Source organism: Ruditapes philippinarum, unplaced genomic scaffold (genome assembly GCF_026571515.1).
Source record: "Ruditapes philippinarum isolate M1 unplaced genomic scaffold, ASM2657151v2 ctg3831_1_1_1_1, whole genome shotgun sequence".
Taxonomy (NCBI): Eukaryota; Metazoa; Mollusca; class Bivalvia; order Venerida; family Veneridae; genus Ruditapes; species Ruditapes philippinarum.
Window position 1 is genome coordinate 9604 of NW_026851880.1, and position 27858 is coordinate 37461.

General features: G+C 33.8%; 1 protein-coding gene across 1 annotated transcript in view; it reads left to right on the forward strand.

The window, feature by feature from the left end:
• Positions 1-12013: 12013 nt before the first annotated feature.
• LOC132741824 (ubiquitin carboxyl-terminal hydrolase 33-like) overlaps positions 12014-27858 on the forward strand; it is a 41529-nt gene continuing 25684 nt past the window's right edge. Inside the window, exons 1-8 of the mRNA XM_060730088.1 lie at positions 12014-12127; positions 15074-15200; positions 17346-17465; positions 20789-20889; positions 22350-22565; positions 23571-23684; positions 24871-24949; positions 25979-26573. Of these exons, the coding sequence (XP_060586071.1) occupies positions 15114-15200; positions 17346-17465; positions 20789-20889; positions 22350-22565; positions 23571-23684; positions 24871-24949; positions 25979-26573 (1312 nt within the window). The 5' untranslated portion in view covers positions 12014-12127; positions 15074-15113. The remainder of the gene's footprint in view (positions 12128-15073; positions 15201-17345; positions 17466-20788; positions 20890-22349; positions 22566-23570; positions 23685-24870; positions 24950-25978; positions 26574-27858) is intronic.

The following is a 27858-nucleotide window of genomic DNA, read 5'->3' on the forward strand; positions in this document are numbered from 1 at the left end:
TTATGTTTTGTTTAGGGGTAAGTTTTCATACGCAAATAAACAATTTATATGCATTTATTATCTTGCAATAATTTTATTATTTTAAATAAAAGAGTGTTTTATAAATTTATTTGTACATACAATTGTTATATGTCCGTTAAACGGCATAATTTTAATGAAAATTAATTAGTTCACACCTTGGTAATGTGTATTGATCACGTGATGGTTTCAGCCAATGACAAAAAATCAACATAGTCGGACAGAGAAAAAGTTTGCAAATAGTAAGTGATAATCTTTATGTAGCAAACAAACTTTGAATTGCAAGTATTAATTTCATATTATATTTTTGGCAGAGGAAGGCCAGGCATTTTCGTTTCTTAAGATGGCTGCCGTTATAGTATCACGTGATTAACCCAAGCACCATCTCGACTTAACGCGGGAATTATAAAAATAGCTAATCTGGGCGCGTCGCATAGGATAGGAAATACCTTTTTATATTTATTTGTAATAAATATTTACAAACCGTATCTCTTGGTTTTTATTGGATCAATCGATAACAAATAATGATGGGTATTTTTGTATATATATAATAATTTCTCAAATCTGTGACTATGATTTTCAATGAAATTCCACACCTTTAATATATTTTTATGGTTTAAAATGCTCTGTAAGATTAATAAAAAAAATCGTGTCAGTGTTAGGTATGTTTTTAACAAACCGGTGACCAGATTTAAGAATTCAGAAAACAAAGAAATACGCGGGGGAAAACGGGTTTTTATTGTTTATATATCTATTTCTATGGGTTTGCAAGATTTTCATATGGTCTGTCCAGTGGAAGATGTGTAAACAATGTTAAAATGCCTGCCTTCATGAGTGAGATTAATTAAGTCATTCAACATTGAAACAGTCTCTGAACATGTTTTGCGTCAATGTTAAATGGATAACGTTTTGGACCCCAAATTTTGTAAGTTTCCTTATTTACAAGCTTAGCTTAACACAATGTTTAGCTGGATATGGCCTATGACTTTTTCTGAGTTGAGATGCGACAGTAAAACGTCATGTTAATGTTGTTGTTTTTTATAGACGATATACGCCCCCTCCCCCCCCCCCCAAAAAAAAAAAAAGAAAAGAAAAAAGAAAAAGATTTTAGCATCATCCTACGAACTATTGTTTGTTTCGTCAATGTTAAAATCAACAGTATTTTTGTTCCTGGAAATGGCCATCTAATTGATTTGATTCATTGCTACAACTTTCAGTCAGTTTCTATGGTGTCCTGTTTGAGGCAGTTTAAATATCGCCTGTTACGATTTAAGATTGACTAAATTCTTTGTTTACGCTCGACTATTCAAAAAGTAGAAGAGCTATTGTAAATATGAATTTTGACAGAACTACGGCCCCTTGAACTTAAAAAAATATACATTATTCAGGCTCTTGTTTTACTATCAAGTACTAAGAGCAGTCGAGCGCACTGGCTCTTGTTAATAGATAAATAGCGAGATTAAACATTCTCTTTCGAAGAACTTTCACTATAAACACTGGTACCGTAAATAGGTTACAGTTCATGCAAAAACATGCGAAAATTACCGACGTAAGAAGACACTTTTTGAATAGCTCTGCTGGGTTAAAGTCGTACATGTATAAACTGACTTTCATTCACTTTTATATCTGTTTAAATGGTTTCAGTTGAAAACATATTCTGTTTAGTGTCTTGTTTATATAACAGCCCTTTACATGATCTTTATCCAGACCATTATTTTGTCATCAATGCTGTGAAATATTTTCACTATTTAACAACATGTAATGTTGAAGATGGCACCTGCTTCTGTATATGTTTTGGGTGAATTTTTCTAATTTTTAGATATGCATTTAAGTCAAAATTATCGATTTTTTAAAGTGTGTATCGATTATTGATCGACAGAAAAATATAAACGATACATCGATATTATTTCTATCGATGACAGCTCTAAAGAAAATGTCAATTATTCTAAGTCACCGTTTAAGTAACCAAAGAAATGTCAATTGATCTAAGTACCTGCAACTCACATAAATTTCCCGGAAATAAAATAATATTTTTATGTCGATTATTTGTATCTGTATATAAACCACAAATAAATGAACAAGAATATAATAAATAAAAATAAACATTTGGACGTTTCATCAGTTCAATATAGTACAAAACTTGACGACCTTTTAACAATTCAAGGGTCGTACTCAAACGCAACTATTGTTTCTGCCCCAATTTGAAGTGTCCCTGATACTATTTAATGGTTTTCTACGAAAGACCGGTAGGGACGTTTCAACTTCATGAATTCCCGATTTCATCTTAATGAATTCACGATTCTAACTTCACGAAATTAAGATTCCAAATTCATGATTTCATGAATTCACGACTTCATTCATTCGAGAAGTTGATATCGTGAATTCACGAAGCTGAATTTGTGAATAAGTTAAGTTGAAATCGTGAATTCGTTAAGTTAAAATCGTGTTTTAATGAAGCTGAAATCGTGAATTTGTGAATTCCGCATGTTGAACATTTGAGTTCAACACGTTGAAATTGTGAATTCAGGAAGATAAAATCAGGAATTCATGAAGTAGAAATGTCCCCACCGGTCATTCGTAGTATTAATTTAACATCATCCTTCTTTTCACGCGATAAAGCTGCTGAGACTTAAATTAATATACGAGTGCATGTTTATACAATATAATATAAGGTATAATTATAAATACGTGCGCCCCGGCATAAAACAAGATATTGAGAAATACTTAAAGAACATCTTCAAAACAGGAAATAAATATTAAGTATTTAAATTGTCTTCACGTGCGATAAATACATGTATTGAATTGATCTTAGTAAGTAAAACTGAAAATCTTCCTGTTTCGTTTTGAAGAAAGGATCGGTTTCAAAGAAAATGAGAGGATGATTAGTTTAACAACAGTTTACTAATAGCTTGTAATAAACGTTCTTATCCGAAAACTCACGGAAAGTGCCGAAACATTGTGATTACTAACATACATGTATATTAAAATGCTTTGTCTTTCTTGTAAAGAGAACATTTAGAGATTGTTTTTCTGGCTCCGATTTAAATTAGAAAATAGGCGAAGAAGTTTATCAGTACAATTTTCAATTACCACTTGCCCCTCACCGCTGTGGGTTCGAATCCCGACAGGTACTTTGTATTCTTTCATGTGAGGAAGCTATCCAGCCGGCTTACGGAACGTCGGTGGTTCTACTCAGGTGCCCGTTCGTGCCTTAAATAATGCACGGAAGGGCCCTAAAGGTTTTAAAAGTAAAGCGGGAAACGTCGCGATTACTTACTGTGTGAGTGACTACATAAAAAACCAAACAAAAAAACAAAAAAATTTTAAAATTAATCTGTAACGTTTTTAAAATTCGTCTCGGCTTGTGAGTTTTGGGTTGTACATTGACCCTAAAATGACGTTAACTACGTAAAGTATAACAGTCCTATAAATAATTCATAAAGACTGTTTAGTAAGAAAATTGTATTTTATATGTGACTTTGCAACCTTAAAAAATAAGGTCTGTACTTGCGCTGCTGCTCCCATGTACTTATCTAGTTTGTTCTTATAACTATTCAGTGATATAATAACGTACAGATCAGAGAAGTGTCAATTACAAAAGACAGTGTTCGGGTCATTTTTCTTGAAAACAAAAAAAGTTTAAACGTCAAAACATAAATAGCATGTATATGACATAATAGAAGTATAAATGTTTGATACGAACGTTCATCCGGATCGTAACCTGTAACTGTTTAAAGGGAGATAACAAAATTATACTGGTATTGTTTCACCACAGGGGTTGTCTGCCGTTTTCTTTTAAAGCATCATTGTCGGTAAAAATATTACGTTATATTTTTCAGTTAAATTATAATAATTTTGAGTACGTATATGAAAATACCCGTATATGACTTGTCATAGAATGAAAATTGTAAACAGAACATAAAAGTATTTGATTTAATAAATTCATTCAGGAAAAAAAGACTTCATTGACAATCCTTTACCGTTTGAAGGGAGAAAACAACGTCAACTTAACTTAAAATACATAGGTGGTGACTACAGTGTTACGTCTCAATTAAGAGAGTACGTTCATGGGAAACTAACTGATAAGTATAGGAAAGATAACAACTGTTTTAAAATCTTATATTGATCATATTAGAGTAAAATGATATGGCCAATGTACAGCATGTACACAATTGCTTATTGCAAAGAAATAAACTTTTTTTTGGTTAAACATTACAGTTGATCTACCATTTTAATGATAAGTGAATCAACATCTGGAGGGACAATTTAATATGGAACGCCATAGCTGCCTCATGTTGTTACATTTCTTTTTATCTTACCCAGAAAGCGTCTTATTATGTCAACTATAAGCGTTGTCATGCCATTGTAATATGTCGACTTGTCTAAACATTGCCTTATTATGCGTAACAGTTGTCGTATCTCTTTAAAATGTGACGATGACTTGTGTTAAAATTGCTTAACTATTTCAAACAGTAGTGTTATCATGTCAAAATGTTGCTTTTGCTTGTCTGAAATGTGTCATATTATGTCAACTAGTCGCACTATTTGGTCAAATTCTGGAGCTGGTTTGTCAAAAGACTGTCTGATCATTTGAAACAGTAGTGTTCTCTTGTCGAAATTTGGTGTTGACTTGTAAAAAGGACAGCTTTATTTTATCAAACTGCCATGTTATTTTGTCAAAATACGGTGTTTAAATGCCTCACCATTGTCTTATTGTGTCAAACAACTGTGTTAATTTGCCAGCGTACACTACTGAATTGTCTTTTTATATCAAATATTCGAATTATCTTGCCGAAATGGGGTATTGGCTGGGCTAAATCATGCCTTATTATGATAAACTGTACGCTATTTTGTCAAAAAGCGTTTTTGACTGGTTAAAACTCAGTCTTATAAAGTAAAAAAAATGCGTATTTTGTCGAAATGTGGTAATCACCTGTCTAAACTCTTTCTTATAGTGTAAAACAGAAGTGTTATATTGTCGAAATTTGATTTTTTCATGTATAAACAGAAACAGTCTTATTATGTCTAATAATTGTGTAAATTTGTTCAAACTTAGTTCTGTATTGAGAAAGCGCTGTCTGATTTTGCTAAACTGTCCCGTTATCTTTTTTTGCTCTATCTTTTCACGCTCCGCGCGGGCTCTGGTCACGTGATACTAAATTTTGACAACATCACATCTGGACAGGATATCACGATTATCTGATATAATGAGACGATATTTAAACATGTTAACGTCATAAACTGGCAAGTCAACGCCACTGTATTACATAATGATACTGTGTTTCAATAAGTAAACACAACATTTGAAAAGGAAAAATGATACTTCGCCATAAAAGGACGATGTTTAGTAAAATTAACACCGAACCTTGACAAAATACAAGAGCGATCAGTGATCACATGTGTCGCCTCATGATGGCCATTTTCATGTTGGAACAAGTTTTGTGACAGACGGACAGACAGACGGACAGTGCACAACTAGACTTGGTACTGATCATTCCTGTAAAGTTTGGATGAAATTGCACCAGTAGTGTATGAGAAGTAGTCCGGACAAGCTTTTGTGTATCTGGCAACACACAGAAAAAAACACCTTTTTATCAAAGGGCCATAACTCGGCCAAAAATCATTCAACCGGAAAACTCGTGCAACATGCGCAAGGACTTGAGCTACAGATCAATCCTGTAAAGTTTCATTGAAATTGCATTGGTGGTATAAGAGAAGTTATCCGGACAAACTTTAAATAAAAATAAAAAATAAAAATTGTTAAAGGGCCATAACTCTGACAAAAATCATTGAACCGGAAAATGCTGACAATATGCACAACTAGACTTGGTACTGATCATTCCTGTAAAGTTTGGATGAAATTGCACCAGTAGTTTATGAGGAGTAGTCCGGACAAGTTTTATGACGGACGGACGGACAGACAGACGGACAGACAGACGACGGAGAAGTGATCCCTATATGTCGCCACTACTCCGTAGAGGCGACACAAAAATGACACTTTGACAAAAGATAATAATTTTAGACAAGTCATCACCACGTTTCGACAAGATGATATGACTATTTAACATAATAAGACGAATATAGACAAGTTATATCTGCATTTGGACATAATAGCATGAACGTTTGACAAATTAAAATAGCGTTTTAACAGTTCATAAACAAAATTTGTAAAGATACCACCATTATTTCACATAATAAGACGGTGTTTAGGCCGGTTAACATAAAGTTTGGATAAAATAGCACGGCGATCTGAGAAAATAAGGCAGTTTTTAGACATGTCAATACCATCTTTCGACAAGTCAACAATACTGTTTGACATAATAAAATGACGTTTACACAAACAAACGGAATTTATTTGCAAGTCAACATTAGTATTTCACATAATAAGTATATTTTTAGACAAGATAACAAGACAAGAAAGCATGATGTTTTGGCACAATAAGACAGATACAAAGCTACATAACGGTTTGACAAAACAGGACAGCACTCAGCCAGGTCAATATAACGGTTGAACAAGATATCACTACTAGCCGACATAATAAGACATGAGTTTGACAAGTTGACACCAAGCTCCGACAAGATAACACTACTGTTTCACATAATAAGACAATTTCTAGACAAATTAACCCCACAGTTGGACAAGACAGCATGCTAATTTGACATTCTTTAAGCAAGATAACACCGAATTTGAACACAATGACATGGCAGTCTGACAAAATGTGACGGTGTTTAGACAAGTCAATACCACATTTGGACAAGACAAAACGACAGTATTACATAATACAACAGTGTCATAAGACTCATAACATACCAGGCTCACATTTGGACAAGATGGCACTAACTTCCGACAAGATAACACTATTGTTTCACATGATAAGACAATTTCAAGACAATTTAAAACCACATTTAAACAAGTCTGTATTCAGACATATTGAAATCTTAATTCGAAAAGATGGCGTGCATGTTAGACATATTAAGACTTCCATCCGGCATGTTTACGCCGGATTTGCACATGATAACATGACGTTTTGAAATAATAGGACAGTGTTTTGACAAATCAGCACTACGTTTTGACAAGATAAAATGAATATTTGACATACTAAGACTTCGTTAAGACAGGCTCTCATAAAACGTTGGTAAGCTAACACTTCTGTTATACATAATAAGACGCTTTTAGCGAAACATAAAACGAAATGTAACAACATGAGGCAGCTATGGCGTTCCATAATTTAAGATCAAGATCAGTTGATTAATCTTCATTATTGTATTATTCAGACTGAAGCGCTTCAAAGTAGTCTCTTTTTTGTCGAGTTCATACTGCATGACCATTTTTACACAATAATCGCACGAAACGCCATAATTTTGACGTCAGACGACCTAAATAACCAGACGACGGCATTATAAATATTTTTAAATAAAATTATTGGGGTTCCTATAATCTTATCGATATATCTTTTAGCACGATAAAATGGAAAATCAAAACTTTCGCATTCCAACTTTGGTTTTTGTCATTGGGTTGAAAATGTCATCCCTGTGACATTTTAGTATTTAATACTATTAAACGTAATGGCAATTCTTATGTTTGGTTATTTTGACATTCTAAAACCTGATAGAATATCTCAAAATAATATTGTTCAAACAAATAAAACTTGTGGATAAAAATGCTTGACATAGATAGCTTCTTAAACTCTATCAAGTCTGACGAGATATAAGAAACTTTATTTTGAGTCGGTTTACAAATTAAAAGAAACATTAGCTAATAAGCTATTTACCGACATTAACAGAGACGTACAACATAAACTAATGTGAATAAATTTAAATGATATACATGTAGACTAAGGTAACTTCTAGAGTATATATGCATAACTAAAAATTGTCTAACAGGTTCCAATTAAAGTAGCACATAAAAAGAAACGGCGTGGGAAAAAATGTTACATAAAGCACATTAAAGATTACATACAAAATTAAAATGAAAGGAAATTGCATGCACAGTTTTATGGACGGAAAAGGTAGACTACGTTTTGAAAAGAAAAAAAAAACACACACACACAGACACACTAAGATAACAAGGATTAGGGATAATAATATACAGCATTAAAACAAGGCAATGAGAGGCAAAAACAATCACTATCAACATTTACAGAAAACTAAATAACAAACGCATAGCACATTTACAGCTTGGGACATTCCAGATCTGTATAGATCTCCCAAAATCTTTGTCGTTTTCAACTTTGAGAATGTTATTAGGTAGGCTGTTCCATATCTGCGAGCCCTCAAACCTAAAAGAATTCTTACCGTATGTTAATGTTTGACCGTTGGAATAACTACACTTTTTTGATACCGAAAAGAAAAATTGGAAATATCATTCAGTTTAATAATTTCAATAAGATCAGAGGAGAGAATCTTGATATCTTTCTTAAATTATTTCCAAAGTCATTCACCTTCCAGCATTAATATATGGTGGTGAGTTTTCAAAAAAGTACTTAAAGAGATTTGGGGTTGTGTACATTGAACGCCATCTTTCATTGTTGATCTTGTTTACCATATTCTTTGGCTATAGTTTTGATTACTGATAATGTAGAGTAGACATACTTTACTTTTTTTAATAGTGTCTCATATGTAGAATAAAAGTAATTGAAAACTATTCTTAGAGTTCTATGCTTAATTTGTTCAAGCTTTTCGTGTTTGTTTTAGAACAAAAGTGCCAGACTAATGGACATTAGTTAAAATTGGACCTAATAAAAGTTATAAATAAGAAGTAAACATTATCAATTCAATCATTTTCTTATTCTTAAAAGCACATTTAATTGATTTGCTGCTTTTTTACTCATTCTAGTTTAAATCTGATTATCAACACTAAATAAAAAAATCAATGTTTACCCAAAGTAGTTTTAAAGCCTGCAACATTTTCAAATTTGACGTGTTGTGCTTTCTTTAGGGATTCTTATTTTCTATATATATTTTACACAATTGCCACAATTTATTATTGCATTATCAATAAGAAATTGTTTAAAGATATCATCAGTAGTTTTCCCAACAACTATGGCGTGAATCTTGTCAGGGTTACCTTGCATATGATTCATGTTGAGAATTTAATGAGTACTCTCCTTTCATTTTCTAACGTCTTTTCCAGTACATCTATTTGTTTAAAGTTTGTGTTGGAAAAAATATGAAAAACAAGATCAACAAGGAAGGGTTGAAGGTTGGCGTTCAATTCATGCAACGATACGATCCAGCAACAAAGGACCACTAGCAAGGAGCCCAGCAGGAAACCAAACAAAAACCGGACAAGACACAAGGCAAAAGTATTCTCCTCTACATAAGTGTACAAGGTTTTATCTTTGGCTACATTTACATAAAAGTCATTTAACATTTCACACACTTTAGTTTGCTCAGCTGTGAGGGACTCATTATCCTTAAGAATGCCGTCAGGGACTTTGGATTCTTTTAATAGAGGAAGCTGTCCAGCTAGCTCACGGAACGTCCGTGGTTCTATTCGGGTGCCCGTTCATGCCTGAAATAATGCACGGATAGGCACCTGAGGTCTTCCTCAACCAGCAAAGTTGGAACGTCGCCATATGACATATACTGTGTCGGTGTGACATAAAAAACAATCAAACAAAGCTTTTGTTGCATTGGGAGTTCACATTGTGTATATGTAGCTAGTGTTTATTTAGCTTATAGATAGATAGAGCGCCTGTGGCCGAGATGTTGACCTCGAACCACTTGCACCTCACCGCTGTGGGTTTGAATCCCGACAAGGACTTTGGATTTTTTCATGTAAAGAACCTATCCAGTTAGCTTTGGAACGTCGGTGGTTCAACTCGCGTTGGGATATGTTAAAAAAGATGAATACTTACAGTCCGTCAATTGTGTTTCCTGCGCCGACATGTATATACTGGTACAGCTGTCGACGCTTGAACTGCTGTCTGCCCATTTGATTGTACGGTGTGAATATAATCCCGAGGCGCAGCCCTCAACGAGAAAACAACGAGCAAAACTGGACACATCGATCCATCCAGTAAAAGGTGGATTTGAAAGAACTGAGAATGCAATATTAAAATGTATAGATACAACAAGAATGTCCTGTTGATGGGTGTTGACAAAACCTGAGACGTTTCTTTCATTCCCACATTCTTTCTGTTTTGTTTTCTCTCCGTTTCATTCATTAATTTCTTCCTTCTTTCTTGTGACAAAGTAAACCAGTAACCAGTAAAAGTGTCTCAAGTTAAAATCGGCTTAAATTTCAATTTCTTACTAAACAAGAGAGACATGATGGTCATAGATCGCTCACCTGAGATACATAGCCAGACAAGTGCCTTAAAATTTATTTTATATTTTTCCTTTTCCTTGTGGTCGTACATCAGGTTCATGGATTCTGAAATACTTAATAAAAATAAAAACATGTTAGTAAAGAAGAATAAAAATTCAGTTATAATGAATATGTTACCCATTCTATACGATGTTGTTTTAGTGTCAGACATGAACGATTGAAGTGAAATATAGATTGTCAAATCAAATTTCTGTATTAAATTTTGATAAACTGCATATAATTTGAAGTGATTTTTCAGTATGAAAATAGAAAGGATAGAAAATCTACAGAGTGCATAAAAAATTATCACGAAAATCAGGGATCAAAGGGAAGGCAATTTTTGAAATATGTGAGACGGAATTATTTGAGTGCTAATAAGTGTAGGCAATGTAAATGCCGTCAGTTATCAGTACCCCCCCCCCCCCCCCCTAAAAAAAGAAATTTATGATAAATAGTTTTAAATAGCTTTAAGAGTTGTCAAAATTATCAGACCTTTTGTAGCGTACAGTCATCTTATCGCACAAAAAAAAAACCCGTCGTATGCTTAAATATTTTGACAGCAATACGTAAATTTATATTTTAATACAGAACTATTTGCTAAGCAGCTCAATAATGAGTTGTAAGTAGAAATAGCAACTAACATACCCGATTTTGGCTTTATTCTTATGACTTTGTCACGGACACAAAAACAGTTTTCAATATTTTTTTCACTATTGTACCAAAGCTTCTATGATTTCGAGGAAATACATGCAGGTCAGAGGCCCACATAATGCACACAAAATTTGCAATTTTAATAGTCAATGACGATTTCATCCTTATAAAATATACTCACTCTGACGTGTGTTTTACAGTCTAAAATCCACCATTATTCCGTATCGTACCATTACACCTGTCTTTAAAAAAAAGTATCGCATAGCTATACATTAGACCCCCTGTAATTTCCTTCCTAACTTGTTCTTTCATGTGTACTGGTTTCTTCTGATATGCTCTGCAGACTGTTAAATGAAACGTAATTTTATTTGCTTGTGTGTTCATTGTGTTTAAATTACATGATGACAAATTAACTGGTCTAATTACACGTGTGCAATAATTCTAAAAAAAACATAATTTACTATCCGTCGGGTCTGTTTATTAAACAATCCCGACAAGGGTCTGAGTCAATTCCCAGCACTGGATGTCTAAATGAATTATTCCGAGACATTAATTCAGACTTCTCTTTCATCAGTCTATATTCTTGTTATAGCGTTTTAAGTTGTATTTCAGTTGCTTTAAAAAAAATAACAAAACAAAAAACAAACAAGCAAACAAAACAAAACAAACAAAAACAAAAAGACTTGTATATACCACAATTATGAAAAGAAAAACGCAGCTTTACCTATAATACACGTTGCTTTTTTATTTTTGGTTCTTTTCACCACTTTTTCTTTCTTGCTTTTACATGTATTTCAATCGTTTTCATTTTTATTTTCATTTATAATAAATTGATGGATCCCTACTCTGACCTTTCATATGAATAACAATAGATTTAACCACAAACTTTGACATGTGCTCCTTTGTTAACATTCATGTTGTGGTGAAATTCTTATTGTATCCACTTATCTGATAATTATAATTGGACAGGTTGGGAATCTATGCATTAAATAGCAGGACAGAAGGAATATTTTTAGTATTATTCAACCTTCACATTTAGTGATCCGGAAGTGAATAATTCGGATAGTCTTAGACTTTTACATTCACATCAATCAATACGAAATAAGACGAAATGCTGGGTCTGAAATATTTTGCATAGATCTATAGGTATTTCATATTGAGTTTCAATATTTCATTTATATTAGCTGTAAGGCTGGTTCCATTAAAACTATTGTAGTTAGCTTGCTGGGAATATATCCAATAAGAATCGGTGGGAAATGTCACTATTATGGTGGGAGGGGTATCAAGTTTGGACTGATAATTTTGTGTTTACTCATCATGATGATCAGTGATGACATTGCAACTTCATTGACACATAAATACTTAAGTAAGAGAACTATGTTATGATGTCGAAAAATATGTCACCACCAACCTGGGAACAGGACACTTCATCCAGTGTTTCAGCAACTCTGCGTGCTGAAAAAGCCCAAAATTATAACAATTATCAGATATATTTATCAAGTGTCGAGGTTATCTATGCATCAGAGTTATCTCTCTGACCAGTATTGACCTTTTCGAAAAGCTAGCTAAACACCGTTTTCCGGTATGTTACGTATTTAGTTCTGGGGAATTACACCAAATGAAGTACATGATATTTCTATTTTTGTATCATTATTTGCCGTTTTAATGTTGAAACTTGATGTGTTTGAAAAAAAATCAATGTTCCTATAATATCTATTGCAAATTTTTCAAAAAAATAAATTGTTTATAATGAAAATCAATAAAATTAAATCGGTCGTAGGGCATCTTTCATAATGAATAAGAGATATGCCTTATTCTCATCGGTTCGTGCCTTCTCATCGTTTCGTGACCTAAATAAATGACTGGTATAAATACTTCTGCAAGGACATTCACCACCTGAAAACTACACAAGTATTATTAGACACTCGATTTGACAATTCTATCCAATCAAAATGCGTAATTGAACAGGTGTAAATGTGCTAAATACCCTACAATCAGCTGATGACCTAATTACTTTAAAATATTCAATATTAATGTTTTAATTTATCAAACACACTAACAATTAAGCCAATAAAATATTCATTATGCTGTAAGAATTTTCTTAAGACTTTGAAACATATAATATTGATCAGATCAGACTGAAAATAACCATGCAAACATTTAGTGTTGTGAGCACCTATATTTTGATGATGTCAGAGGGTGAATCAGATTTCACAAATGGATGGGTAAGCGTCCAGCCTAGCAAGACAGCCATGGTTGACATGTTCAGATGCTCTAATCTTTGAGTGGTTGTTTTTAGAAGTAATTTAAAGTTTTTGAACTTTTAGATAAAGATTTTTTTTAACAAATACACTAATTGAACTGTATGTATGTCTGATATTTGTTGTGCCTGTGCAATTTTTCAAAATAGGAGTCACAAATCGATGAGAGAAAAGCATATTTTCTCCATAAACTTGTGTATTTACTTTATGTTTTGTATGGAATTATTCATACAATTATATTTAATTATTTTCTTACAAAGAAATATATTTTCTTACAAAGAAATAACTGTTTTTTTACTCTTTTAATTAAAAAAAAGACCAAAAACCCTGAGTTCGTTATTACACTTCATTACGTGAATACCCCAGAGCTGTGTATGTATGTGAGAATGTACCAGAAAACGGCGTTTCGCTAAGTTTTTGAATTTGTGAATAGCATAATAAATAAAATATTTGAAATTTGCAAAGCGCGTTTTCTGTGACACAGTCATAATTACCTTAATTGGATGTCTTTTCATAAAGTTATTTCTATTATTAGCACCATCCTTTTTAAATCCGCAAATAAATTAAGTATCCGAAATTTATCTATTTCCTGTAACTGCGTGTATGTATAAATTGGTATCCAGGATTAAGACATCTTCGGTCTGGGTAAACAAGCGATTTGTGATCAGATTTGTTAAAAGATGTCTGACAGATCTATTAAATGTTTTAATGCAAATAATTGGTTCTTTCTTTAGATAAAAGTGAGAAATTTAAGTTTACAAGTGAAATTAAACAGTTCTGAGATTTCTTTTGTAGTTTTTAAAAAAATTTCAAATTGACCTTTCATAAATTTCAAATGACCCCCATATTTTTATACAGAGGGTCACAAAGGACCCCAAAAAATCTAGTCTGGCAGAAACATTGTTCATCCCCCCCAGGCCCCCTCAACCTAGTATTGGGCAAAATTTTTATATCCTGCTGAATATACTCTTGACACTTGGTAGTTGGTCTTTGGATGCGTTGCTCCAAACATCTTAGCTTAAAAGTTTTCAGCGCACCTGTTAGCGTACTACATAATGACGTGAATACTGAAGACAGACCTTTATTAAAGTCCAATGTATCAGATGCTACGGGCAGCAGCTTGTTATAGTTTATGTCTGTCAAGCCCAATGTCTAATTGTTATTGCTCATATATGCATAGCATCATAAAATAAATAAAAATATTTATTGTCTTGCCTTTCAAGCCTTATTCAAAAGTTTATCAAATTTTCTTTCAATATCATGCTCAATCATTAACAAAAATTCTCAAATAATTCGTCTTCATCAATTTAAAATGAAATATACACATCAATCTATTTTTGCCTATTGGCCATACTGCTTAAGTCAAGCTTTTTACAAATTGGTTCCAAAGTTTAACGGAAAAATATACTCCATTGAAATTTAATGCAGACATAGCAAAAACATTGTCTGTTGATAATTCAGGTAACCAGGCTTAATTTTATCTGGTTGTGGTTTATTGGTAATTTCGGATCATTCACTTATACACCAGTCGGTTGTATGAGTCGCTTGAAAAACATTGAACCAAAAGTTTCAGGTTTATGAAGAAGGTTTAATTCATGCCCAGATGTTTCAAAATTTTACCAGTTCATGTTAAATGTAAAATCTGCTTAAGCTGGTGCTCCGGGGCATGGACAGTAACTTGCACTTTCTAGTACCGTCCTGGACTCAATGAACAGGCTCAATCAAACTACATTGTAAATCTGCAACATTTTCAATTTTGTTGTTTCTGGCGTTCTGTAGGGATTCTGTTTTTTCATTATTGTTTAAGAATGTTATAATTGTTATTTTATAGATAGAGTTGTCTAAGGAACTACTGGACTGGGATAGTGATTATGTCACAGAATAAGAAAACATCAACTTGTCCACACGTGACCAGTCTCGGGGCTGTTTCATGGAGCATCATCCGAAAAGCTCAAAAGGTAAACATTGAACACAAAAATTTGAGCCGTGTCATGACAAAACCAACATAGTGGGTTTGCGACCAGCATGGATCCAGACCAACCTGCGCATCCGCGCAGTCTGATCAGGATCCATGCTGTTCGCTTACACACCCTATAGCAAGTAGAGAAACCGATAGCAAACAGCATGGATCCTGATCAGACTGCGCGGATGTGCAGGCTGGTCTGGATGCATGCTGGTCGCAAGCCCATTATGTTGGTTTTGTCATGACACAGCTCAAATGTATTATATACACGTACATTTTGTAAAATACTTCTTGTGAAGATGTTAAAATATTTACACGTTTTTATAAAAGTACAACATGCACTTGATGCCTAGAAGCCGGGATACAAAAAACCAAAAAATTGTTTACTATAGCACGGGAGAGAAAATTTGTTCAAACAGTGCTTGCATAGTTACACTATGATGACAGTTTATTTACACATATTCCAATGTGCAAGCTATTGAATTTGATATATCGTCAATATTCAGCTTTCTTATATTGATTTAAAATTTTTCAACAATAGTGAAATATAATTTGTTTTTACATGCAAACAAACAATTTTTTTATTTTATGTGTTTATAGTGGTTTTTAGTAACTTTGACTGATTTTTTTGCTGTGTTACTTCTTTTTAGCTCACCTGTCACAAAGTGACAGGGTGAGCTTTTGTGATCGCTTTTCGTCCGGCCGGCGTCCGTCGTCCGTAAACTTTTACTTTAAATGACATCTCCTCATAAACCACTAAGCCAATTTCATCCAAACTTCACAGGAATGTTCCTTTGGTGGTCACCTTTGAAAATTGTTCAAAGAATTTAATTCCATGCAGAACTCATGGCAACCAAAAGAAAAAACTTTAAATATCTTCTTCTAAAAAACCCAAAGAGCTAGAGCCTAGATATTTGGCATGAAACATCTTCTAGTGAGTTTCTACCAAGTTTGTTCAAATAAAAGCCCTGGGGTCAAAATTGGCCCCGCCCCAGGGGGTCATTGATTTTCCCTATATGCATACAGTAAAAACTTAAAAAATCTTCTTTTAAAGAACCCAAAGAGCTAGAGCTAACAAATTTAGCATGAAACATCTTCTAATGGGTGTCTACCAAGTTTGTTCAAATAAAAGCCCTGGGGTCAAAATTGGCCCCGCCCCGGAGGTCATTGATTTTCCTTATATGTGTATAACTAAAACTTAAAAAATCTTCTTTGAAAAAACTCAAATAGCTAGAGTATAGATATTAAGCACAAAGCATCTTCTAGTGAGTGTCTACAAAGTTTGTTCAAATAAAAGCCCTGGGGTCAAAATTGGCCCCATGCCCCAGGGGACATTGATTTTCCTTATATGTGTATAGCAAAAACTTAAAAATCTTCTTTGAAAAAACCCAAATAGCTAGAGTTTAGATATTAAGCATGAAACATCTTCTAGTAAGTGTCTACAAAGTTTGTTCAAATAAAAGCCCTGGGGTCAAAATTGGCCCCACCCCGGGGGTCATTGATTTTCCTTATATGTGTATAGCAAAAACTTAAAAATCTTCTTCGAAAAATCCGAATAGCTAGAGTTCAGATATTAAGCATGAAACATTTTCTAGTAAGTGTCTACAAAGATTGTTCAAATAAAAGCCCTGGGATCCAAACTGGCCCTGCCCCAGGTGTGTCATTGTTTTTAACTATATGTGTAAAGAAAGAAAATGACCAGCTAGACCTTAGATGTTTAGCATGAAACATCTTCTAATGGGTGTCTACCAAGTTTGTTCAAATAAAAGCCCTGGGGTTTAAACTGGCCCCGCTTGTGACGGGGGCCTATATACAGGTGAGCGACTTCAGGGCCATCATGGCCCTCTTGTTTAATCATGACATGTGAAAATGTTTGTGTGCTTCTCGAAATCAAGCATACATGTATTTTAATATGACAAAGTGTTTTTCTGAAGAGATTTCCATTATGATTTATGTATGATAAATTCTGTTCATCTGCATTGAAATATTGTCCAGCTAAAGTGAAAACAATTTTTTTATATATTTAAAAATATATTATAATTTCACTGTCTATTAAAAAAAAAACAGGTAATAAAACTTATTATAAAACCATTATGCTGTACAGGTTAACAAATTATGATTATACATAATATTTTATTAGCATGAGGTATGTGATACGTGTGAGATGCGAGCCACAAACCTTTGGCTATGTTTGGTTGGCAGATGCACATATGTCGGGTGCGGAGAATCGTTAAAGGACCACAGCTCACATCATGCTCAGGTCAGTACTTTAAGTGTCCAGGTTTTCTGATTATTTTTTCTCATGGTATATGTATGGCAGGGCTCTTGTTAGCATTTTGAGACTGGGGCCAGGGTACCGGCAGGCGGGTGGGGGGGATTTGGCATGGTTTTCAAATATTTTTCATTCAAGGGGGAATTTCGATAGAAGAAAATTAATTCATTAAAAACATATGGAAGAATATTAACGCCAAAATTACATCTTGCTTTCTTACGTTACATCGTGCTTTCTAACTTGTACATCTTGCATTCTGACTTTTACATCTTGCATTCTGACTTGTACATCTTGCATTCTGACTTGTACATCTTGCATTCTGACTTTTACATGTTGCTTTCTTACATGCACATTATGCTTTCTGCTGTGTGCGTCTTGCTTAATTGTATGTTGATATCGTTATTTAACGATCAATTATTATTCATTTGTTGATCTGGTATATTAATTCAATAACTTAACCTGCAACTGTTTGTATTTGGGTCTATTTACTCAGCATGAATGACGAATGTCATAAGGTAGAATGACGCATAGCCGAATGCAGCAAGCATAATACGTCGCGACATCTGGTGTAATAATATGTGCCACCCAAATTATGCTAACAGGTGGCGCTACAGTTATATTCTTGGTAAAGTCTGTATTGCGGTTCGGAATTACGTCCCTTCGTTTTAAAATTTCCATTTCCACTATGGAGGAAATAAGGTAAACATATATACAAAACGATTTGACCAATTTTTGTTTTTATTACTGAAACTCTGTGGGTCAAAATATATTTCCAGCTGACAATGACAAGTTAGGCTGAAGATGCCTTTTTTATAAAGAAAACTACTAAAAAGGCATCTTCTATCAACAAAATAATTATAAAATAGAACAGTTGTTCAAAGTGCTTGGGCCATAAAAAGAACTTCTTAGTAAAATAGTTCATCCTCTTGAAAAATTCCTAATTTTTGACATGGCTTATTTCCAATACCTGTGACCATCCACAACATTTTTAATGTGTTTTTATTAATAAGGACATTTTCTTGCCTATTTTCAAACTAAATTTGTAGTTTTTTTAAATTCAACTTGTCAAAAAAAATATAAGGGGAGCGTAGGCCTAGTGGTTAAGGTGTCTGCCTCTCAACCCAGAGATCATGGGTTCGAGCCCTACTCGGGTCACGACCATGTTTCTCCACATGACACCAGTACTGGTTGGTTCCAGGAAGCGGACTCGAAAGTGATTAATATAAGTTGCAAGAACTTGTTTCGCAATCGAGCTTAAATAAATATGTTTAAACCAAAAAAAAAAATTTTTCACTAAGTTGAAATTATTCACTAAGATGCTTTATGAATACGGGACCTTGTTCACAGTGTCAGCTTAAAACTGAATTGAAGGAACTGCTGCCAAAATCAGCTGCTTCTGAGAAAAAAAATGTCAAAACTGTCAATCTGTGAGAGTGCAGCTTTAAGACGAATGATTTCATAATGTTAATTGATGAGTACATAAAAACAAAATGTACAAAAAAGATCCCAAGAAATGGTTTTAAAATGAATATTGCATGTTGGGCTGAAGATTACGGTGGCACAAAGGTGACTTGTGTATGTTTTTATTTATCTCGTGCGCACGAGATACTATGTCGTGGCCACGAGGTAATAAGTCGTAGCCACGAGATAGCTTAGTCGTGACCACGAGATACTATGTCGTGGCCACGACTTAGTACTCGTGGCCACGACTTAGCTATCTCGTGGCCACGACTTAGTAACTCGTGGCCAGCCACGAGATAAATAAAAATACACACATGTCACCTTTGTGCCACCGTAGAAGATGCCTTTTTAGTAGTTTTCTTTATAAAAAAGGCATCTTCAGCCTAACTTGTCATTGTCAGCTGGAAATATATTTTGACCCACAGAGTTTCAGTAATAAAAACAAAAATTGGTCAAATCGTTTTGAATATATGTTTACCTTATTTCCTTCATAGTGGAAATGGAAATTTTAAAACAAAGGGACGTAATTTGGTAAACTGAATCTGAACCGCAATTATGTAACAGACTTTACCGAGAATATAACTGTAGCGCCACCTGTTAGCATAATTGTGGTGTCACATATTATTACACCAGATGTCGCGTCGTATTATGCTTGCTGCATTCGGCTTTCGGCTATGCGTCATTCTACCTTATGACATTCGTCATTCAAGCTCGTAGACCTATTGAATTAATATACCAGATCAACAAATGAATAATTATTGATCGTTAAATAATGATATCAACATACAATTAAGCAAGACGCACACAGCAGAAAGCATAATGTGCATGTAAGAAAGCAACATGTAAAGTCAGAATGCAAGATGTACAAGTCAGAATGCATGATGTACAAGTCAGAATGCAAGATGTTCAAGTCAGAATGCAAGATGTACAAGTTAGAAAGCACGATGTATCGTTAAAAAGCAAGATGTAATTTTGGCGTTAATATTCTTCCATAAAAACAAGTGAAAACAAGATTCAGTTAACAAATTTATCAACAGTAAGCTGCTGTCATGAAATATTTTGATTATTTCCAATGCAATTGAATACATCTTTGATACTTTGTTTAAAAATGTGATCCCTGATCTATGGCCGTTAATATTATTTTCGAGAGGGATTTTTTTGGTTTAAGGGGGAAAACACTCTATTTTAATGGGGGAATGGGGTCCATATTCGGCCCCAAATTTTACTTAATGAGAGCCCTGTATGGCCATTTATTAAAGCAGCATGCCTCCAGATTCATGCCAGTTTTCATGAAAATTTTGAAAATAATTTTCATGGTAAAATATTGTGAAGTGAAGAAAATAATGTACACATTGAAAATGGCAAAAAGAGGTCATAATATGCAGAAAAAATGGTCCTTACTGCTTTAGTCACGCAGTAGATAATTATATGATGATTAATACAGCAAATTTTTTTTTTTTTAATCGCACATAATTTGTATATTATTACTAGCCTCTAGAATTTGTTTTACTTTCTTTTAATCAAAGTACATTTTCTTGCAAGTTTAATATTCTTGAAATATTTAGGGCCTTGTGAAGGCATGTAGCCTTATTTGTTGCTTGCTGTATAATATTGGTCTTAGAAGCTTTAATGAGATACAGCATCGTATAAACTGTATATAATCTATTCCAACATGTTTGCATAAGACAGTGTCATACATTTGTATAATAATATAATGTAATTAATAAAAGACATAATGTCATTAAAAAGAACATAATGTCATTAAAAAGAACATAATGTCATTAAAAAGAACATAATGTCATTAAAAAGAACATAATGTCATTAAAAAGAACATATTACAACAATTTCAGTTGGATTTTCATTGCTTGGCGATTAACCTGGCAACGCTACGGATCTGGTGTTACCGTTGTCAATCCGAGGTGTTCCACGATCGAAACAATCCCCCTGTGTTGTAAGTGTTCTCTTTTCTGTGAAATCCAATCTTGAGAAACTGCATGGTCGAGTAGTTAATGTGTCGGACAAGTAATCTAATGATGGCTAGCCGCATTGGTTCAAACCCTGTCAGGGGCAAGTCATTGTTTCCTTGAGCATGAAACTTTATACTTATTGCTCAGTACTGGTTGGTTCCAGGAACAGATTCAAAAGTGTGTCTATAAGCTTATAGCTTTCTACACAGTTGAACTAGAATAAATTCTGTGTAAAACAAATCAAATCTTTACTTGCTGGTACTATACTGGTTATGCAGTCATTTGCTAATTAGCATATGTAGCTCCGCTGTCGAACAATTATGGACCTAGAAAGGTAAGAGGTTAAAGTATGTTTGCTCGAGCGAAAAAAAAAATCTTGAAAAGAGGAATTTCTCTTTGAAGCAATGAAATAAACAAAATTACATGAAATATGCTGACTCAGTTTGATTCATTTTAGTATGTGCATGAGGGGTAATGGAAAAGTACATCATCTCTCATGCCCCTATCACTGGCTTTAGTGGAATACAGACATGAAATTATTCCTTAGTGCTGGAACAGAAAGTAAACAGCTTGTCTGACAAGTGAAATTGACCATCTTGGAAGTTTCATCTTAATATCTCAAAAATTGATCTTGTTCCATTTGGAAGCCAGAACTGAGATATGACTGACAAAGTTTGTTAGTCTCGCCATGACAAAACCAACTTAGTGCATTTGTGACCAGCATGGCTCCAGACCAGCCTGCACATCCGTGCAGTTTGATCAGGATCCATGCTGTTCGCTTACAAACCCTATAACAAGTAGAGAAACTGATAGCGAACAGCATGGATCCTGAATTAATCTAGTTTGGGGTGATATAATGGTAAATCGTAAACAGCCCTTGCCGGTTTCAACAGTTCTGCTGTTGCCTATTTGTATTGTTGTGGTTTTTTTTGTGGTTACATGACATTGAGAGGGTGGTTTCCACTATGGCGTTATTTTTTGAAAGAAAAATCAAAATGGCAGCTTACTCACATGTTTATTATTGACAGTTATCATGAATTTGATATCATGTGTATTATATGGATTAAACTCACTACAGTGTTTGAGCAGTACCTCTCGAAGCTTGCAGAAATCATGATCACAAAATAGAAAAATATCGCTTTTTTCGAAGATTTTTGCATTTTTCTTTCATTATCGTATATAAATCGGTATGAACAGATAAATTAGGCGTTTTGAAGTGTACATGTATTTTGGTGTGTGAAAAGGCAAGATTTTTTGCATTTTTCTTTCATTATCGTATATAAATAGGTGTGAACAGATTAATTAGGCGTCTTAAATTGCATTTTGAAGGGTGAAAAGGAAAGATTTTAGCATTTAAGCATTCAGGCGCCTTGTCCGGTATATACTTTGTGGCTCTGAAATTTTTTTAGTCTTATTCGTGATATATACATCATTATGTTTGTAGAATTCCGGACAAGTTAAGCAAGGAGATGGAAGAAGATGATCAGCATAGTGAGTTTACACCGGATAACTCTCCGCAACATTCTGCGTTCGGTGGCGACGACACGGAGTCTGATGGTGATGACGAGGTGCACCACGGTAAACCTAAAGGTTTAACCGGTCTACAGAACCTTGGCAACACTTGTTACCTCAATGCTGCCTTACAAGCCTTGTCTAACTGGTAGGGTTTTAATAAATGACATCTGGTTGTTTTTGTTGATTTAGGATTGTTATTTTCAAAACTTTTCGAAACAAGAAATATGTTGGTGTTGCCCGACAAAGTTAATGAAGGGATGTAACAGATGTAGTACATGGCAGTATTTCAGATCAGTGATATAAATATAAGTAAATATAGATTATTATTGCCAAAAACTCTTAGGTGCTAGAAATAAAGCTTTCCAGTTTTTTTAGTGTGACTGAATAACAAACAAAAAATTGATGTTAAAACTGTAACAGACTTGTATTCACGAATGTATATGTATTCTAACACAACTGATTAAATATTTTCTATGCATGTAGAAAAGTAGGGAGTAACTTGTAGTATTACAGAATTAAAAAATAAATCTATAAATATACAAATTTATTACATGCTTTTCAGTGGTTTATAGAAATATATCAGTGATATAAAACTGGTAATTTCACTGTTTGAAACAGTGAAATTACCACTTTGATAATTTCACTGTTTTGAAATTAAGCCCCTTACGTTGTTTCAGTGAACTACCAGCGTGCACAGTACTGGGTACCAACTTAATGACGTGATGTCGTAAATGACGTCACTTTGTATTATTATTTGGCGCGCTTTTCATTCAGTATTAGGTTTAATGTCTTTTTAAAACGTTTTTTGCATGTAATAAAAAGAAAATTTGTTTAGTTTAGTGTAAGATCGAAATATATTTCACCTTGTGAATACCAAAAGTTCATATTTCACTCGTGGCTGCGCCACTCGTGAAATATAGCTTTTGGTGCTCACTCGGTGAAATATATTCCGATCTTACACTGAACTAAACAAATATCCTCTATATCTCTTTTGTTGAAAGGTATAATTATTTAACATTTTTATTTAGCGGCCAGTTCATATTGGTTGGGAATTCTGTCTCTGCCACATTCAGCTGGCTCACATTCAGCTCTCATTCAAAACATTAAACATTATTGTGTTATCAGATAATTTTCTGTGTTATTGTTTTAGTCCACCATTGACGAGATTTTTCCTGGATTGTGGTGGATACGTTCATGCAGATCGTAGTATGTCGCTCAGTAAAAACTACATGAAACTTATGCACGAGATATGGCATCGTAAAAGGTAATTAGAATGGAGATTTTTATTTCTTGCCTAAAACGTCAAGCAGATGGCATTATAAGCAAATGACAATTTTTTCCTAGCATGCAAAGAGTTAAAGGGACTCCACTGAGGTTTTTGTTTTTAGTTGGGTTTTTTTGGGGGGGGGAGGGGTGGAGTCTGACCTAACAAAAAATGTTTGTCCAAGATTTGTGTACCATTTGATGTGGGTTTGAACCAATAAAATTAAAAACTTGTGTTTAAAATTTTAGATCATTCTCTTACACACAGATTTACCTGAATAATCCCTTTTATTGTTCAAATAGACCCAAACATGAAAAGCAATACTTTTCCCTCATATTCGGGCTAAGAATTGCACACAAAAAAATCAGTATTCAATTTAATTCTTTAGTTTATTTCTTCATAATCCTTTACAGATTTTTCCGGTTTAAGTTCTCCACTTATCTCTGTAAGAATTTCTAATTTTATGTTTTAAGCTTTTTGACCTCATTAGGAGCTCCTTTAAAGCAAACTTGAAAGCTGACCATCAGAAGTGTTTAATAATGATCAATAAAATTATTGATTAACATTACAAGATAAGTGTTGGTGGTCTTTGTTTTCAAAAAATGAAGGAGTAAATTTCTTTTACAAAACTTTAGAATAACATTGTAACTTAAAGATCCTGTATGTTATAATTGAGGTTGTATACCACACTTAGTGAAATTTTATATGTGTGTATATAATTATGCTTATAAAACAATTTTCAAACATCAAAGAATATGTAAAATATGTACTGCAAATAGTTGTACATATTATATGTAATCACTAAAATAAATACATTCATTTCCTATTGAAAAATTTGACTTAGACTTTATAGAAAATAAATTTCTAATTACCTCCCTTTGTAGTTAACATAAAATGTTAAATTCGGTAATATCTTTATAAATAATGCTTTTCAGAACTTACAATATTGATAAATCTTGATTTGAGCATCATATTTATGATATAAAACCATAAAAAATGTGTGTTACATGAGGATCTTTAATATTTTTGAGGAATTTTTCCATTAAGTTTTTACATAATCTTTCATTTACACCCAAATATTATTCTCTAGAGGTTTGAAATGAAAAACACTGTGCATAATAATAGTGCACATTAGGGGCCAATCAAATTAAAGCAATTGACTGTAATATGCTCTCATTGTTTACAGACCGAGTTACTTGGTACCAAGCGGCATAGTGAGTGGTATAAAGTTGGTACATCCGATGTTTCGAGGCTATTCCCAACAGGTAATTTAAATAATATGAGACACGTCGCGACAAAACCAACGTAATGTGTTTGCGACCAGCATGGATCCAGACCAGCCTGCGCGTCCACGCAGTTTGATCAGGATCCATGCTGTTCGCTAACAAACCCTATTACAAGTAGAGAAACTGATAGCAAACAGCATGGATCCTGACCAGACTGTGCGGATGCGCAGGCTGGTCTGGATCCATGCTGGTCGCAAACGCATTATGTTGGTTTTGTCGTGACGTGGCTCATATACAATATGAGTGGTATGAAAATAAATATTTTATGAGTGCCTGGAGCCACCAGTGAAAGATGTTAATTTTCATACCACAAGATGAAAATAAATCCTGTATTTATAGTTATAGAATAAACTTGAATTTTCTGTTCATTATATACATTTTTCTCTTTTTTGACATTACAATTTTCAGGACTTTTCCTTAAATTTTGTATAATCAATGAATTTAGAAGAAATTAGTCCGGCAAGACACTAGTGAAAATGCGAAAAATTTGTTTCACTGCAGTGAAAATGAATTTTTTAAAGTGAAAATACTGAAAATACTGAAAATGAAAATACACATTTTATTTTATCAATATTTCTCATTATGTTATATATAAGTATATAATGAATTATCAATTCTTTAAAATTCTACATGGTTATCTTTGACAGTGACATATATATAGAATTATGTTTATCATGCTGTAACTGGCTTAATATATTAGAGGCACATTAATTTTTTATAGTAACTGGGTTCAGGTTAACAAAAAGTTATATAGGCTATATATTTCACCCATCTTTTCCTACTTTTGTGTTTTTGCATTTAGCATACAGTGGAACTCACTTATAGCAAACTCGGATACGGCATTAACTGGGTTATTAGAAACACTTTTGCTAGGTCCCGATTTTTTCGCTTCTTTATCTTACATAACAAAGATACTATTTTACTTGATAAAAAAGCAAATACAATGCTGCTTAAAATTATAATAAGAGTAAAGAATACATTGAAATTTGCCTTTTTTTCACATGCTAGGATACTCAAGAGTTTCTTAGATGTTTCATGGACCAGCTACATGAAGAATGTAAACAACCAATCATTGAGGAGCTTGATGACCGGGAGGCGGAGACTGAAATTCATGAAGAACACCACACCTCTCATGTTATTGGTCGACAGTTGTCAATGGAAACGAGCAGCTGCAGTAGCCAATCAGATGGTGACTATGAAACTTGTGATTCTGCCATAGGAAGTGAACGCGATATCAACCACTCTAGTGATGAAAATAGTGATATTAACGATGTTGTCACAAAAATGAATTTATCAACAAGACAAAATAGGTCAAAGAATTCCTTTTGTAAGTCGGAGGATGCCTCTGATGCTATAAATAGACCTGGTTATCTGAAAGTTAAGAAAGACAGTATAAATATGTCAATGAGAGCTGGAGACAATACAAGCACTTGTTCTGATGATCAGAGAAGTGATTCTGGCGACTTTGTTGACGCCGAGAATGAACCATTACGATCGCGGCGTCGTGGCGGCAAGAGGACAATGTCAGATTCTTCAGACCGAGATCAAGCAAACATGTACAGCAGACGACAACCAGTCCAATATAAACAATCTGTTAGCACAGGTAATATATTAGTCATTTATTACACCATAGAATTTGTTGTGTTTTTTTTTTGTTTTTTTTTATAATAAGAACATGAAAATGTTTATACTTGTTGGATAAGTGGCCAGGATTGGCAACTAATAATCACTTGTCTCCCTTCTGCCTTGGGCTCAGATCCCAACTGAGACTTTCATGTGCGGAACATTTCTAGCTAGCATATGGAATATTGATGATTCTACTGAGGTTGAAGCAAATTTAATTTTAGCTAGATCAAAAAAGGACACAGCCACGCAAGTTTATTTGAATTCTTGAGTACAACTCCTTGAACTGTTATTTGTGTTAATGAAACATCATTGGCTCTACTCGTGTGTTCATTTGCGCCACAATAGTGCATGGAGAGGCACCTGAGGTCTTTCTCCACCAATAAAGCTGGAAAGTCACTATATGACTCCACCCCCGCCCCCCCCCCTCCCCCTCATCCCCAGAAAAAAACAAACAAAATTTATAATTATAATTACATGAGGAAACAAAGTAACTGTATTGTAGCTTTTTATCACAAATTTTAATAAAAATTATAGCTCGACAAAAAGAAAAATATATATATATATATTTTTAGCTCGACTATTCGCAGAATAATCAAGCTAATGCAGTCACCCATTTGTCGGCGTCCCTGTGGTTAAGTTTTTGTGTGTAAGCTGGTATCTCCATAACTACTGAAGGGAATGGATTGAAACTTCACACACTTGTTCTCTGTGATTATTTAAGATGATTGGCACAAGTCCCATAACTCTGATTTGCCTTTTTGCATAATTATGCCCCTTTTTCAACTTAGAAATTCTTGGTTAAGTTTTTGCGTGTAAGCTGGTATCTCCATAAATACTGAAGGGAATGGATTGAAACTTCACATACTTGTTCTCTGTGATTATCAAAGATGATCTGCACAATTCCATAACTCTGATTTGCTTTTTTGCATAATTATGCCCCTTTTTTCGACTTAGAAATTCTTGGTTAAGTTTTTGCTTGTAAGCTGGTATCTCCATAACTACTGAAGGGTTTGTACCTTTTCTGACAATTTTCTATATTCATATACGTAAGCATTATTATGCTCAATGAAACACCATTGTGACAACTTTTCGAATAGTCGAGCGTTACTGTCCTCTGATAGTTCTTGTTATATATTCTGTGATTTTATTGCACTTCACCTTACTTATATCTATAACATTTAGTTTATTGGGAGATATCTTCACAATTTTGTGGAATTTGCTAGATTCAGTCACAAATGTTGAATACAAATGTAGTTTTGACA